Source organism: Alligator mississippiensis, chromosome 2 (assembly GCF_030867095.1).
Source record: "Alligator mississippiensis isolate rAllMis1 chromosome 2, rAllMis1, whole genome shotgun sequence".
Classification (NCBI taxonomy): Eukaryota; Metazoa; Chordata; order Crocodylia; family Alligatoridae; genus Alligator; species Alligator mississippiensis.
The window spans coordinates 53,085,715-53,103,473 of NC_081825.1; the positions used below are offsets into that span (position 1 = coordinate 53,085,715).

At 40.2% G+C, this 17,759-nt stretch overlaps 1 protein-coding gene across 5 annotated transcripts in view; it reads right to left on the reverse strand.

Annotated features, from left to right (window-relative positions):
- The window catches only part of ATP8A1 (ATPase phospholipid transporting 8A1), a 187,471-nt gene that overhangs the window by 116,895 nt on the left and 52,817 nt on the right, over positions 1–17,759 (reverse strand). For all 5 annotated transcript variants that reach the window (XM_019481062.2, XM_006278342.4, XM_014594927.3 and 2 more), the window contains 4 exons: positions 16,715–16,784; positions 12,592–12,719; positions 1,471–1,582; positions 170–335 (listed from right to left, as the gene is read on the reverse strand). In XM_019481062.2, coding sequence (XP_019336607.1) covers positions 170–335; positions 1,471–1,582; positions 12,592–12,719; positions 16,715–16,784 — 476 coding nt within the window. The remainder of the gene's footprint in view (positions 1–169; positions 336–1,470; positions 1,583–12,591; positions 12,720–16,714; positions 16,785–17,759) is intronic.

A 17,759-nucleotide genomic window follows, 5' to 3' on the forward strand; every position in this document is an offset into this window, starting at 1 on the left:
GGTATAGTATGCTAGCTTTGCTCTATATACAAACATATACACAATGTTGTGTAAATTCAATATTTAAATATACTTAACAGAAGAATGCTTAACAGTTTTATTTGCCAAGTATGAAACTTAAGTACCATCGGAACAACAAAATATTTAATACAATTATTTTAATGCTTACAGTTTAGACTGATATACCAGTCTCTTTCAGTATGCCTTCGATTCCATACAGATGAACCAATGGAACAAATCAAAGACATGGCAAGAAGGATACAGAACAAAATCAAGATCTGAATGTTTGTAATTCGTTCCACGTTGGATAGTTTAAGAGGTGGGCTTGTTGAATTCTGCAAAAAGATAACAAAACAATGGATAATAAACATAGAAAGAGATATATATGCAGCTCTGTAATATTGTATTATTGTACCTAATAAAATACCATTTTAACATACCTTTTCTATAACTTTGTCCCAACCTCATAATATTATAATAGACTGCATAAATGTCTGTTTCATTAAAAAGATTTAAAAACACACCAAGTTTTAACTTGTACCAAAGTAATTCATACTTGATCCCAGAGAACAACGACAACAGCTAGTAATAAAATTTAACATCAAGGGCTTTTTGCAGATGTTAAAAAACAAAAAAAAGTGCTTTAAACTTTGTGCGCTCCTGTGTCAAGCTCAGAAGAGGACCCAGCTTGCTTAACATCTTTATAAATTGGGCACTTTAGTGGGGCTTTTCTGGTGCTTTTATCTAATAGCTGATCAACTCAGCTATTAGATCAAAGTACCAAAGAGCCCCACTGAAGTGTCCAATTTATACAGGTGCTGTGGAGCTGGGTTGAAGTAACATACTGCATCTTCTGGTAAAGCGTGGTTTTTTAAATTAATTAAATGTTTGTTTGTTTTTTTAAGCATCTGCAAGCAGCCAAAAAGCCCAAACTACAGAGAACCTTGTTAATAGAACAAAGATAGGATAATCTATTTCACATGACTAAGCTGTACAAATTAGAAAGTGAATTAAATAAAAACAAAAAAAAGTCCTGATATTTGGCGTTTTGACATTCTCCTGGTGTACTTTTCACATGAATTAAATTGTACACTGTTCGTAAAAGAATACTTACCTTTGTGCTCTGAGGAAAGCTCCGCAATGGGACAGTTTAAAAAAAATAATCATGAAAATCATACAAAGGTTGAATGGGCAAAGCAATACTGATTTAGGTTATTGAGAAATATTTCTTCCAATGTAAGTTACAGGAAAAAAAAACATGCCTACTACTGAAAAAGCTTACATGTACTAAGTACCACAAAAGAAGTATATCTTGAACTTTTACTGACCTTAACTCAGACAAGACCTGCTCTATCACAGGCAGACTGTATTTTATTATTCCAAGAGCCAACACTTTTACTTAAAATATTTTAACCAAACAGTGGTATCAAAATTGACAAAATAGAGAATTTACAAACTATCTATACAAACCTGCATAAGTTTTGTATCGTGTCCGGTATATACAACTATTCCATGAACCCACTGTGTATTTCTTAACTGAGCTCCCCGTAGAAGAATTTGATCAGATCCCAGTGGAACCGTACTAAAAGGAAGCAATTTTACATTTTTTCAGTATAAAACAATTAATTTCCTAACAAAGAAAAAATGCAACTGGAAACTAGTAAGAACCAAAATGCACAAGTCAAATCAAAATTTCAAGTGTAACTAGCAATTTTAGGTGCCTGAAGGTGTCTGATTCTCATTAGCCAGGTGCTCTGAAAAAAAAACTCTGCCCCCTTTAAAGTGTCTCCAGCTGGTCACCCAATTCACAAAAAAATACTAGTCATACCTGTGCCATAAGCATTACAAATATATGGTTACATAAGAGAAAAATAGAAAGTAATAATTGATATTATACATTTTTCTTGTTAACTAAAGTAATTTTATTATAGTATTTCAAGAAATATTACCAGGGAAGTCATGTTTATTTGTAAATTGATAGCCGTCTACTCTTACAAAATTTAATTTTCCAAATTAGTTCTTAATATTGTTCTAATAATTTTATTTGTACTATTATATCTTAGGCAACTTCACCAGCTGTACATCAGAAAATAAACATTTAAATACAAATGTGTTTGAAACTTATTATAAATTATTTTTATATCTGTATTTTTACTGAAAAAAACCCACAAATTTATCTACATTCTTCAAAGTGCATACTTCAAACGAGCAAAATTCTTCACAATGGAACAAGGAGTAAGAACGTTAGAAATATACAGACTTTTTCGTTTGTCATGCCAATTTATATTTGAGATTTTAAATGACTGGTAGACAAAATGTATTCCAAAGTCCTAGCAAAATAGGTAAATTTGTTACCTGATGACTTTTTTTCTGTGACTAATATCTCCCCTAATCTCTTAATCTATCTGCAATTATTATTTGTAGCTCAGACTTTACATTAAAGCTCTGAGATTCTACACCTTTAAGATAATTGCATACAAAAAGAAACTGTTTACTATTAAATAGAGTTCTTTGATGTATATTGTCCACATACACATTTTCACTGTGGGTATTCTCAGTTCCTTAGCCTCTGACCAGAAACCTGTTTTAGCAGTACACAAAGGGTTTGCTCCAGCACTACCTATGGACAAGTGTGGACAGAAAATACAGAATCTCACATAAAGGTGCAGTGTGCTTAATCAAATCCTGCTCCCTTCTTGGAGTAGTGGCTGCCAATGAGAAAACTGGACATTTATGTTTGATGCCTATGACAAGAGATGAGGTGTATGCATCTCCCATCCTAGAAGAGAAGCACCTGTTACTACTGACACAGGAAGGAAGGTAGGCAGGAAGCACCTTTGCCCACATTAAATCCTCCCATCAAGTGAGGGAAGACAACATTTGGGATTATTATCATTATGCTTAGAGAACACGTTTGGAAGATACACTGACTAAAACTAGGCCTATGTGACTCAGAGGTGAAGCATGATATGCCATATCATATTATCTAGAGTATTTTTTTCTCTTTATGGTCAATGAGGTACTGTTGAGAATTTCTCACATCTGCCAGGGGCAATTCCCAACCAGCTGGATGAGCTCCTTTCAAAACTCGATAGATAAGGACATACTGGGATTTCCTGTTTTTGGGATTTCCTGTTTTTGAGATGTGCAGCTACTACTAAGAAAACGTTGATAAGGAAAAGTGAAGAGGTCCAAATGAAAGGACGTTTATGTACTGATAGTGGTCCTGTCCCTCTTGGAAAAGAAGGTGTTGTCTGTGAGAGTCTTAGGGAAATACGACCTCTGTAAAGTCAAGAGCTAATCCTTCTGTTTCACTGATGGAATAATAGATGCTTCAGTGGCCCTCCTGAACCTGAGCTTGCCAATTAACATGTTCAGTTTTTGTAGGTCCAAGATGGAAAACCATCCTCCCTTCCTTTTTTGGAACAAGAAAACCACCATTGTAATACTCCTTCCTCCTGTGATATGGAGGAATTTCCTTTATTGTTTGCAGGGCCAGGAGAGTATGAGTCTTCCACTGAACTAATCTCTCATGAGAGGAATCCTTAAAAAGGAATGGGGAGTGTAAGAGTTGACTGGAGGTGTAGTGGTCAGTCCAATGAGATTACAATAGGTCACAGGTTTACCAGCGTGGAAGCCAAGATAAAGTCAAATTCAGGATAGCAAGACAAAGGTCAAGACAAGGTCAAGGTCAGGGGAAAAGGTTAATCCAGCCCAGGAGGCCCACAACAGAAACAGGGGCATTCAGGAGGGTCCAGGCCAGAGGTTCAGAGCACAGACTCATGTTTAGGAGTTCCAAGGAGGTCAGAGGCATAGCAGGGTGGTCTTTTGCCAAGACAGTCTCCTGCTATCTGGTTTCAACTTGTATAGGCCAGTGCGGATGGGGCCTCTTCCTGAGGAATGACTCAGCCGGACTACCTTCAGCTGGGGCCTGGAACAAAATCTGCTCCAGCTGGACCTTGGCTCATTACAGAGAGGATACTTCGCTGGCAGTAATGAGACAAACTCAGAAAGACATAGCTGTTCCTCATTACCTTTTTGACCTAATGGCTTCAAGTATTTCTGATCCAAACACAAGAGAGATATTTTCGGACAGTAGGGAAACAGCATAAGAGCTGCATGTACTCTTGACTGGAGCAAAACATTCTGGGTGAATTTACATATGCATGTTACAGTGGAGCTGACTAATTAGCTTTGAAGCAAAGCATCACTGTCTACATGTGTTCCTGTATTTGGGTGTAGTAAATTAATTAACTCCGCTGTAGGATAGTACTGTCCGGGACAAGTACTATGCTATGGTGGAACAGATACATGTGTTGAAATGTGGAGATGGTGACCAGGGCTGGCTGGGGCACAAGAGTGCTACAATGCAGGGGCTGCCCACCAGCTAGTCCTCCACTGTGGCACTCTTGTGCCCTAGCCAGCACCTCTGTGGCACACTGAGCTGAGTCAGCAGCCCTGGGCTGGCTGGCTGACCCCTGGGCCCCCCCGTCAGCTGGGGCTGCTCCTCCCTGGCTCAATGTGCTGTGGTCCTGGGCACACGTGTAAATGCTGGGCCTGGGAGCAATAAACTCCAGCACAAGCTATACTAGAGTTTATTGCTACGTGTTAATTGTGCATGTAAATGCACCCTCTGCCTAGTAAAAACAAATCTGCAGTGGGGAACGAAATGAGATGCAAAGGCATATCTGCAGGTCAGGAATACAGTAAGAGTTCTGTTATCTGGCATCCCCCGGGAATGGGGGATGCTGGATAATAAAATATGCTGGTTAATCAAGCGGCCTGGGCCACCACTTCTCCCACCGCGTCTGGGGCGTCCCACTGTGGGCACTTCCAGTTTCACTATCTTACAAGCTGGCATGCCGGTTAATTGAGCGTGCTACCTTGTAAAATGCCAGTTAACAGAACTTTTACTTATTTACCTGTTCCTGGGGGTGCTGACAATACCGTGTTCTGCTCTTAAACACGGTGGCATATACCTCCAGGGACTGGAGGGCTACTTTTACACGTCTCAGTGAATGGAAGGTCTCAGCAAATATTTGAGCTAAAGAGCTCACTTCCTTCAAAGGGTAAGGTTTCAAAAGAACTCTGAAATTCTCTTTAGAGGCTAGATTCTCAGGAGCAAGATGTCTTCATCACAACAGCAGTGGTTATAGACTGGGTAACTATGTCTGCAGCATCTGGAGACATCTGTAATGCTGACTTTGTGATTTATCCTTCCAAAACTAAGGGCAAGAAAGATAAATGTCAAACCAAAAACTGAAGAATAGAAGATGAACATGCCTTTCAGATATAAAGGTCTATGTCTCTGTCCCTTGTCCTTAGGCACCCAAAGATGTCCACTTATTCATTGGTAGGGCTGAATCAAGTATGAACCCTACAGTTCTCACTGGATCAAGAATTGCATCACTAATATGTAGCACTATCTTCAAGGACCTGGACTGGTGAAGAATGCTCTACCAAAAGTGTGCAAGGAGAAGGGGCAGAGCAGGGGGAAGGGGAAGAGGGTGCAAATAAACAGTGACAATGGTAAATCTTGTGGCAATTGGTCATAAGTCCCCAAATCCTTCAACTGTCTTGATCAAAGCAAGGTGTGAAGCAAGAATTCTAGGAAAGGAAAACAGCTCCTTTGAGCTACCTGGTCCAGACAGTGGTGCTGGAGAAACAGGCTTGCCCAGGGGATTATGAAGAGGAGGAAGCAAATAAGTGGGAAGCCGATTCAGCAACTGGCATCTGTAATCTACAGATTGCTGAAGATTCCAAAACAAGAGGGGACAGGAAAGGAAGCAGAGACCTCTGAAACTATTACGGTTAGGGACAGTGCTGAAATGCCTGCTATTGCACCTAACAAGAGGATCTCCTAGGAGAGTGAGAAGCAGCAGTCAGCATGGGTATGAAAATAGGGTCCAAATCATAACTGATACCAGACTCAGAACCCAAAGGGTGGAAAGGCAGCGACAAAGTTCTTCAATGAAAAGGTCATAAGAACCAAGCATGGTGCCAAGATTTGTGCCAGATAGACAGGCTGCTGAGACGCTATCAGAGGTAGTGGTTCCAAGTGGGGAACAAGGCTTATCAGTACCAGTGCTGATGCAGACGTCAGCTGAGGACAACGCCATGACAAAGGTTCTTGTACAACTCAAGAGGCAGACACCTCCACGTTAGAAATAAAGTACTTGCGCTTCTCAACACTTCAGCCATTCTAACTGGTGTAGAACCAGTTTGATTTCTGGAAGCTGACACTGTCAAAGCTTTGAGATTCACTACTCCATGAGTCACCACATATATCTCTTAGTGGGATGCGAGCATTTGTAGCTGGGAGCTGGAGGGCTGAACATAAGTGCACAGGTCTCCATCAGTACTTAACATACTAGAAGGACTCTTAGCTTGAAGGTCCAGTGCCTTGGTCTCTACAATTTGTAGACAGGGTTTTTTTTTTGTAGAACATGAGACCTCAGAATTGTGAGGCATAAGTCTTTTTTACTCAATAACCCTGCCAGATATCTTCATCAGCATTGGATGGACCTTTCAAAGCCCAGGTCAGAACTCAGTCTAAGCAATCTTTTGAAAAGAACACTCTCCTTCCAAGATGGTGATCTGAAAGAACTTATCTTTCATCACTTATTCCATTCCAAAGTATTAAAAGTAAATCTTCAATCTCTTGAAAGTCAAGGAAAGTGACAACAAAACATAGCTTTTTATATCTTTCTACAAGACTACAAGTGCAAACCAAGAGAACGATCCTTTCAGCCAAATGATTGAAAGGAACTGAGGAGTGGAAAGTGTCCAATTTTCCTCAGTATCAAGGAGGTGAAAGGCAGCAAGTGACAGGGTTGGCTCTCACTACTGGTACTGCTGTGGTAAAAAAATCTCTGGTCAAAAGGGTCAGGTGTCGAGCATACCTACACTGAGAATGTCTATACAGAGAGATACTCAAAAGGACAATAATAAATGGACAGTAGCTTCTTTATAAACTAGTTTATGATAAATATTCTGATTTCTATATGATACACAGACCCTGAAAACACACTGCAATAATATCTCTGTCTCTGCAATTGACATTTTTTGTTTAGCAGACCGAGGAGGTCAGTCTCAGTAAGGGAATCATCAGGTAACAATTTTCCATTTTGGATCCTGACATCTCCTCAAGTCTCAAATTCAGACATCACATAAGGAATACTTTAATAGGGAAAAAAAATTCAAAGGACAGAGAGAAGGACGGTACCCATTTCCTTGTAACCAGAACCTGAAGCACTTTGACCCTAGGCAATGAATACCAAGGCTTTAATTACACAAACAAGTTAATTGTATCAACAGAATTATGCTTAGAAGATTAGTGCAGATCATGATAAGTGGGGTTTGATCCACTCAACTGTTTTTCCCTCTAGACTATGCTTCAAATGAGGTACGCCTTGCTCCACGTAACTATGGAAGATTTGAACAATTTCAGTCCAGGTATTTGGTTGAAATGGAACGAATAGGAATGTTTTCTTAAATTTATTTGTTCCATCAAGATGCATTTCATTTTTACTTCTCATGTTTGCTATATGTCATGCATTTCAGGAATTGAAGTCTTGTACAATTACCTATGAGGTCTGAAACAGAGGTGATGTTGCATGTGAACAATAGAGAAGCCTGAATAATCTAATCCTCATGGAAGATGCAGTTAAATTAGTGTTTGCCAAAGGCAGAGATTTGGGAGAATTTTCCTACCAATGTCATTACAATCATGAAGCATTTCCTTATATAAAGAAATACATGAAATGAGATGCCATCTTTTATAAGTAAATATGGGTTGTGAGACCTTAAAACACTGTGAAGCAGATTTTAGAAGCATATTAAGGATCAAGATACAAACACTGATAAAGCAGCCTTAAATGTAGTACAATTACATCTAACTAACTGCAGCATGTAAAGCCATGTATATCTTGCATAAAACTCAATTTCATACATTATATAGTGGAGCATAAGCAAGGTCATATGCTAGACATGCTGCAATTTGATTTAATTATATTTTGTTGAAGGCCACCTGATCGATGCTTGTATCTTGATTCTTAATGTATTTATCTGGATAGACAGACTGACCTAGACAACTTATCTTGCTCATCTCCTCACACCTCACTTATCCCCTTACATCTCATAGAAAAATTTTGTCCAAGTCTTTGTATGGGGTGAAAGGCCAGAGCATGGCTAGGAGATTATTTAGCTTCTTAGAGAACACTTGACTTACACATACCAAACTCACTGTATTAGACTGAAACAGAACCTGGTTGATCATTAGATCTTAAATGAGTCAACTTGTTTAATCTCATTCCTAGAAAGCTGATGCTCCAGTGTACCTCTGCTTCCATGTTTTCTTTACTGAGGCAGCCCAAGTGCTGCCCACATCCTGTAGGGCTGGTGACCATAGCTATGCATTTAGGATCCAGATTGTGAAAGAATCACCAAAAGGTGACTTCTGCATTTGCAAACACACTGGAGGATGGAAAATAGTTCAAAGAGCAAAGTTTTATCTCGCAGTATGGTTTTCCATGGGTAAATCTGCAAACACATGCCCACTGAGGGACTTCATTGGAACATGGATTTCAGTTTCTGCCAAAAACATTATGATAAAGCAATGCAGCTCTGCTGAAGAGCATGTCACAAAGTGGAAGCAAGAGCATCTATCCTGAATGTAGTCTTCCTAATGGATGAATTTGGACTTTGGATTTTTATGACCAAATATTCTTTTCTTGATCTTCTAACAATGAAGAGTATGAAACAGAATCCTAAGCATCTTTATACAAGAAGTTTAATCGCTACTAGGTCTAGAGGGCACATCCCTTCAGGATTTGATATTTCTCACCTGTCCTGAAAATGGAAGAGGGTACAAAGAAGGCATGTCAAGGATCTCCGAGTTCCAGTGACAGCTGCACTACATTATCATTTGTAGTTACGCAACACATTGAGAAATGATATATCAGGTTTCTATTTCTGGACATGGCCATGCTCCTTTCTTTATTTGGATCAAAGAAAGATTCAGATGTGTTAAATGTTCCTCCAGTGCTTTAGACCAATAGGGAGAGAAGGTGGCTCCTTTTCTTTTTGCTCTAGGTAGGAATGAAAGAAAAAAATCTGTGCTTGTGTGACGACCTGTAGAACATTTTGGATTTCATTAGACTGGAAGCACGCACCTTAGTTTGCATTTATTAAGGCCCCCCTCTATACATGTAGGTTAAGGCGTGAATGGATCTAATTCGTGATCCACACAATTGTGCTTGATGCTACGCATGTATGGTATGGCAGGATGCATGACTGTGGGATTGCACATCAGGTATAGTCAGGACTGTACTGATGGAGCTCAGTTGCAGGGTGCTCAGTGGGCTGGGGGTTGCATGCACCCTCAAGCCTTAGGGAATCACAGCAACCACAATCCCCAGGGTTCAGGGGTTTCAAAACAGCCAAGGTGCACAGCTGGTTCCCATCCTTGTCAGCTGGCAGGGCTCCCAGCTACAGGGGAGAGACCCTGCTACACATTCAAATTAAAGCTTGATAGCAACCAGCTATAAAAGTTAGACCTTGACAATGTGTAGTAACTTAACAGTTGGTTGGAGATTTTTACTGTGTGAAAGCTACTTTGCACGTGTAGCTAGTCTTACAATAACTGCACAATTAACCAGTTAATTATGCAATACCTGTAACATGTAGAGGGGGCATAACTCTTATAACCCCATCAACTTTCTTCCCAATTCAGCTTTCACGAAAAAATTGAGCCATATAGAATTTGTTTCACATATTTACCCATTTTATCTATCTTAGGCCAGATGTAGGACTTGTCCGCTTAAGTCAACAGCAGAGGTTAACTGAAAACTTTATAAGGTCCATAAATTCTTTCATAAGAATGCAGTAGTTGGTGGCATTTTCTTTCTCACTCTTGATTTTTTCCTGTTTCTGGAGTTTAAGCAGGACTCCATGGCTCTAGTACTATTGGCAGCTATAAGGACTGCTGAAGAAGCTTTGAAGTCTCTTCCTGCCTATGGCATTATTTCAGAGGAAATGACCCTCCTGAGCATGTACTGTAGGCAGTGATGCCACTGACATTTGGGGTGACAATGAAAACCTCTTGAGTTTTAGGATCCAGAGTGTCCAGTCTTTCTGACTAATGCATTTCTCTATGTTGAGATACACTTAACAAAATCAGGAAAATAGGGAGCTGGTAATGATTTAGTTTTAGACAGTAGATTTTTGCCCTCCTCCTGTTTCCCTGGGAAAAGATTAATGAGCCCTCTCTAGATGTGCAAGTGAAGGCAGGATGAGATCTAATGCACAATCCACAGAACTGTGTCTCCTGCCATGCCACGTGTGTATGGCAGGTGTGACTATGGGATTGCAAATCAGATTCCATCATGCCTTACTGCTGGTACAGGGGAGCCTGATCCCAGGCTCCCCCTGCACTAGCAAGAAATAAGTTCCTGTAGCTGGGAGCCCTCTCAGCTGATGGGGCTTCCAGCCATGAGGGCACCCAATGCATCCCAGAAGCTGCAGGTCTCCCAGCTGCAGGGCACAGGCTATAAATGCAAATTAAAGATGGATAGAAACCAGCATAAAGTTTTTATACATTTTCCAGCAATAAATTTATAGCTATTTGGACCGTTTTAAGGCTTTATAGTTAATCTGCATGTGTAGCCAGTCTAAATTAATTGTGCAATCAATTGCATAATACATGTAATCTGTAGAGGGGGCCTTGGTGTCTACCATGTTTTTCTTGTCTCAGTGTCTACCACTTTTCACTACGTAGGAGTGTTCACACTTCAGAGTTACCCTTGTTGGGAAGACCAACAGCTCATGAAAGCTAAGGAAGATTTGGGTGCTTTGTGGTCTTTTCTTTTTTTTTTTTTTTTTGTGTGGAGCCACAAAATAGAGCTCCAACTTCTGTGGAGAAGATTCATGATAGAGTAAGCAAAGATACTATGACTAGGTATGGGGGAAAAACAGAAAGAACCATTAAGAGATCCTATTTAGAGACCAAGGTTCCCTAAAAAAAAAAAAACAACCAAACAAACAAACAAACAAAAAAAAAAAACAACTTACGGTCTCCAAGGCAGGGAAGAAAAAAAAAAAAAAAGGAGTAAGAAATATTTTGATTGCTGTTGCCCAAAATCAGCTTGAAAAGTTAGAACTGCATTGAATAAAGTAAGAACACTGAAATGCAACTCTACTTATAGTGTCAGAAGAGCAAAATATGGCAAGAAAGCAGGAGCAGCCAGGCCAGGTACTGGACAAGTTTGACCTGCCTTCATTACCTGCAGGAAAAGAAGATTAGCCCAAATTTATTAATTAGACTGAGAATGAGGTCAGGATCTACAAATAACTACTTACCTGTAATTCTTGTTCTCTGAAGGTAGATATTATATTAGAGCCACACTTTTGAGACTAGCCTCCTGTACATAAACCACGTTCCAAACCTCCAAACCTGAATTTCTGAGATGATGAATTGCTTTTCCAGCAGAAGGTGTGCTCCTACATCCTCTAGAGGCACAAAAGCCAATAGTACTCTCAACATTCCTTTTTAAAAAAATTTAATAATTGTAATGAAATTAAGAACAAAGGTACATTTTTTCCTGGATAGGGAGAGTTTGGATGTGTGGATCTATTATAATTATTACCTTCAGAGAAGAATTACAGGTACATGTTTTTCTCTTCTTTATGAGAAGCACAGTAGAATTATAATAGATCCACATTCTTGCAACTGAAAACTCCAGGAAATGCACCTGTAAGAAATCAGTAAATAAAGATGGACTATAAACAAATACTTGTTACAACTTGTTATGGCATCAAGGGGAAAAAACACAAACTTTCTAAAGAAACACATTATAGTACTAAACACAAACTTGAAAAAGATTGTGTATAGGGTAATACAATAACTCAAACCCAATACTAAGGAAATGGAAACAAAATATAAAATAAGTTCTGGTAAATGTAAAATTAAAATCTTTTGGATCCAACAACTGATTTTCTAGAACTGATGGATCATATTTGGTTCTACAAAATATCCTTGGTATGGAGTATTGGGGTATATTTTAAAAACTCCTATGAAGTAACTGAAAATCTGTACGTTGAAAATCCCCCTTAAGGTAATTTCTGTTTACAGAAATATGATCTCAGGAAAATGAGATATCAGACTGGCAGTCATAAGTAGATCACTCAAATTCAATTTGACTTAACATATCAATGTCAAGTTCAAGAGAGAACTGGGATGTACAGAATAAGGCACATGGTGTATTCTAGACAAAACCTAAGTGTCCTCTTTGTAGGACAAAGACTGGCTACATAAAGAGCTGAGAGACAGATTCATAGGATATGTGACAAATTTCCAAAAAGATCTTTGGAATTTATAACTGGCACTTCCATGTATTTTTATAATTATTAGTATGTGAAAGTCATTTTCCATACAAGGTAGAGTTCTTGGTATCAAAATAAAACAATATAGAAGTTTAGCTCTAAAAGAAACCATATTAGCTGAGTAAAGAGCAAGTTATTCATACCACAGTTCAAGAAGTTAACAATGGATTTTAAAATGCATTGAGATGGTTTCTCCTTAGTTTTACATACCCATGCCCATCTAGTCTGATATTTCCAACAAAATCATAGAGATGGCGATTTGGGCTTTCACATTCAATTCTGCCTGAAAGTTGCATCAAGCTGTCAATGTCCTTTATATCTGATGTCAATGGCAAACCCTGTAAACACAGTTTGTTGTAACACTATATTATAAACTACTTTATAATAAACGCAAACGTTAATTTGTATATAATAAGTTAAGACTCTGCTTGGTATGATGCAGAAAAGTAGTCCTCTTTAGCTCTCTGCATACAGGTCCAGCACAGAAACCTCAGGCACAGGTACTGGCTAGCACTAGTAGTACAAATAGACTCCTGAAAAAGATCTGGGAAAGGACAGGATCAACAACTGAAATCTTCAACCATACCAGACCACGGAAGCGGCCCAGCCTTATTGAGTATTCATGCTGCATTCTTTTAAAAGCTAATAAATCTACAGGATATTTTTTCTCTGAGCCTCAAAAGAAATTCTGTTGCAGATAGGTTCTCACAAGCAAGCAGCCCCTTTTCACCCTGCTCCTCTTATTAAAAAAAGCAAGACATGACTTAGCGGTCACTATTTGGCCCTCAACATGATATAAATAAAACTGTTTAAGAACAACCACCTTCCCATCAGTTATTAGAATGTATTTACATTATATTTATGCAATACTGAGTGATGTCTTTATATGCAGAAAGCTTTACTGATGTTGTTTCCCCATCAGAATCCACGAAGTGAACCTCAAAACTTTTCCTAACAAATCTTCTCCTTTACCTCTTCTCTTCAGAGATGTGGATAATTTCCCTGTTCACCCAAGCTTACAGTCTCAATATTACATTATATAAATCCCTCCATCTTCCCACCTTTTCATGCTGGTAACAATTCTTATCTTTTCTTCCTCTACAATATAACTGTTAACTGCCCATCTCTTTATGACCCTATAATTAAAAGTCCTTGGGTTTGCACTCTCACGTGGACAACTGTACATGTCCTAAATTAATTCTTGCGTTCACCTTCAAGGCTCAGCACTGTCCCTTTTGCATCCTTTTTTATTTATGCCTGTAATGCTTACATCACAAATGTCTTGATAGTCTAATGCTATGTTTTCTCTTTATGCTTTTTCTGTATTATATGCTTTTTCATTTAAATTCTGTAAATGAAAATTTGAGAAGTTACGGGGCAGCGCAGGGTGGGCAGCAGTGGTGAGCAGACCCCAGAGCTCCCTGCAGAGCCAGGTTGCACAGCAGGGCAGTGCTGGTCCCTGCTGTGCAACCTGGCTCCGCAGGGAGCAGAGATCTGGGTCAGTGCAGGGTAGGCAGAGGCAGTGAGGAGATCCTGGCATGGATCTCTGCTCCCTGCGGAGCCAGGTCACGTGGCAGTGCAGTGCAGGGAGCAGATCCGCACAGGGATCTCCTCAACACCGCTGCTGCCCGTTCTGCGTAGCCCCACATTGCGAAGGAGACCACCAGTGCAGATCTCTGCTCCCTGCAGAGCCGAGTTACATGGCAGGGACCAGCTGGCTTGCTTGCTGCTGTGCGCCGCTTCCCTGCCCCACGACCTGGTGTGACAGGGATCACAGATCCACACAAGGGTCTCCTCATCTGCAGAGGTGAGTGGCCCTCCCCTGTATAAACTACCCATTGGCCCTGTCCTGCTCCCCACTGGGGCCCTAAAGCCCTGGCCCCAAGCCCCACCCAGCTGGGCAGTAGGGCTGTGAGAAGCTTGCAGCCCATTCAAAACAGATTCAGAGGAGATTTGGCCAAAACGAAACTGGACAGGGATCTGAAACAAATCACTGTCCTCAAACAGTTGAATCTGAAACTGAATCGAACAGTTGTTTCACACAGCTCTACTACATAGCAGTATTACAGTTTCAGCACACACTCAGAAATGATTCAGTTATCACACTTCAATGTACTATAGTGCCTAACTCCTGCCTAAGTTGTATGGCAATTCAAATTGTTGATGGGAGGCTCCTAAACTCCACCTGAATCTCTAGAGGGCTCTACTAATAGACCAAAAGTTATACCATACTTAACTTGCATTAACAGGATTTACTTTCAGCTCAAAAGTCATGCCAAGCCTGATGGTACTGCTGACAGGCTCTTCCAAAACACTTTAGTACAGTGATTCTCAACCCTTGTAGACTCAAGGCACCCCACAAAAGAGCCATTATTAAGTTGTGAAGAGCTCAAAGATGACAACAAAAAACACCTATGAGAAATTTTATAATCTTTGCACTTTCCTTTGCCTAAACAAGGGTGCATGTGCGCGAAAGCTTGCAAATAAAGGGTTTTTTTTTTTTTTTTGCAAATATCTAATTGATCTAATAAAAGATATCACCTCTACCAAGAGTTCCGATTCCAACAGGTAAGAATGGTTTTTGACACATGGCTCCTTATTTGAAATCTCTGGATTTATTTTGTGAATCATGTGGTGATAGCTGCATGCATAACAGGGCTAATATTGTGTGGCAGCCTTAAGAGGATCTCCTAGCACCCTCAGTGGTTTGAGAATTTCTCAGTAGTTGAGAAATTATTGGTCTAATGGTTGAAGTGCTGCCCCACGAAATGGAAGCTGTTGCTTTTAAGACTTCCTTTCTGAGGGGTTTTTAACCCACATCTTTCACATCTTGCCGTAGTCACCAGACTATGGGTGTAGACTAAGAGGTACTTTCCACTGCTCTTAATGAAACTGGGCCATTAGACAAGACAGCAAAAGTCACAGGTCCAGAAGAGAAGAAAGAAGCAGCCTGCCTCTGTAGCCTACTGAGGACAGCACTCACTGGTATGAGGAGGGGATGGGGAGGGAGGAGTCCCAAGTTCCAGTTCCACTACCATGATTATTTCTGTTTTTAAAATAACTATCAAATACAAAATGCATAAACAATCCTGGTAGCAAGGGCTGAAGTAGTGCTATAACCACTAGGTTACAGAGGAAGGCCCCATCTTTGTTCTTCTAGTGACATGACCCTTGCACTCTTGGCTGCTCAGTTACCCAGGTTCAACAAGGAGGGTGGAGAGTCCTTACACTCTGGATAAATGGGAGATATGCATTCACATTCTCAGGCTGCAGAGGGCAGCCTGACAGTAGACACTGTGAACTGCATATGAATGAAGACGGCCAATGGACAGTTTGAATCAGATGACTAAGGTCTTGAGAAGGACACAAGTTCAGCTGTGTCCTAGTGTTTTTGCTTTGGCTTGCTCTAACCATCTAAACCTGAATCATTCCTTGACACCTCCAAAGTTTTTCTACCCTAGGTGCCTTTCCTGGCCAAACTGACTCTCACTCCTGAGGAAGGAACCTAATACTCATGTACTGGACTGCTTACGGGTAGGACCTAATGCAACCTAATGTAAGGTTTTCAATTCCATGACCTATATCCCCTCCCCAATTCCCCCAGCAGTGCCATGATCCCACTTCCTACTACCCTGAATCCTGCCTGAAGTCATTTCTGAAAATGTAACTTAGACTCCTAAATAATTTTGGTTTTTCAGTAAGCTTTACCCTAGAACTCATCAGTTCCCAGAGTGAAAATTTTACTTCAAACTGGTCCTCAAAAATTCACTTTTGTCAAGTGCATTAACATTACATCTCTTAACGAACAACAATATATTATTACACCGAAATGACCGCAATCAGAGAAAAAGCCAACGAAGTATTAAAACAGTATTCCTTTTACATGATATACCACACGACAAGACATGTACACCTCGTTTGGGATGGCAGAATGAAGGGAAAAATAAATTCCAGACACATGGCTGAATGCAGCCTTCATGGGCTAGGGACAAATTCTGCTCTTCAGTGTCACTCATATTTTCTCTCTCTCTTTCTCTCTCTCTCTCTCTCTGCAAGGTTCTTAGCTTAAGCTTTAACACTGTCATTTGCAGCAGTGTGCAAGGACAGAGTGAGTGATGCTGGGCAGCATCCTTCATGTGGCTGGGAAGGAAAGGGAGCACACCTGCTAGTAGCTATTCCAGTGCCCCCAACTCCTCCATTCTGAAGTGGAACTTGGCTTTCCTACTTAAAACACACCTCCCAGTACTGAATGGCTAATTTTTTAGGGCACAGGGGAAACTGCAAGTAAATATGGTACATGCAATTAGCATACTGACAACATATACATTCTTACCTGTCGAATTTTTAGATTTGTTTCACCATCTAGATTTGATGTTTCTATGTAGCACATGGCTTGTGGTTCACTTTTAGGAAAAAAATAAAGCATGTGTTATTAGAACACAATAATAAATATAATAATGTGCAAGGGCTTCCTGATATCTTAACTTCATATCAAGGATGACTTAAGACAAATATTTTTTGCAAATTATTAAAAAGTCATTTACATTTTCAAAAAATGCCTATTACACATTATCAAAATAATTTAAAAGAAATATACCTAGAGTCATCTTAACACACACTGATCCTTATTCAAATTTCACATGTGCTTACAAATAAATCTTTAACAGCTGATTAGAACATTCCAGACATTTCAAGTTTCATAGTTGATAGGGTTGGAAGGGACCTGAGCAAATCATCACGTCTGACCCCCTGCTATGGGCAGGTAAGAACACTGGAATCAAATGACCCCAGCAAGGTGATCTAGCCTACTTCTGAAGACCCCTAAGGTAGGAGTGAGCACCACTTCCCTTGGAAGTTGGTTCCAGATCCTAGCCGCCCTGACTGTGAAGTAGTGCCTCCTGATGTCTAGCTTGAACCTACTCTCTATCAACTTGTGGCCGTTATTCCTAGTTACTCCAGGTAGTGCTTGGGGGAACAGGGCCTCTCCCATTCCCCGTTGGTCCCCCCTGGTAGTTTATAGACAGCCACCAGGTCCCCTTCTCAGCCTCCTCTTGTAGAGGCTGAACAGGTTCAGGTCCCATAGCCTCTCCTCGTAGGGCCTGCCCTGCTGCCCCCTGACCATACGAGTGGCCCTCCTCTGGACTTTCTAGAGTTTAATTGCAAAAGTTATAATGGTGCACATATTATGAAGAAATATGCTAGTGTGTACTATTACGATGCCTAAAGATACCTTAACTCTCTTTATCTAAAACTGGTTCACAAGAGAGATGTTTATATTTATGCAGAACACACTACAACAGAAGTGATGCAGTTATTCAGACTTGAGCCCTGATGAACGTATACCATACCACCATGCTGTTTTCTCAATTTATCACATT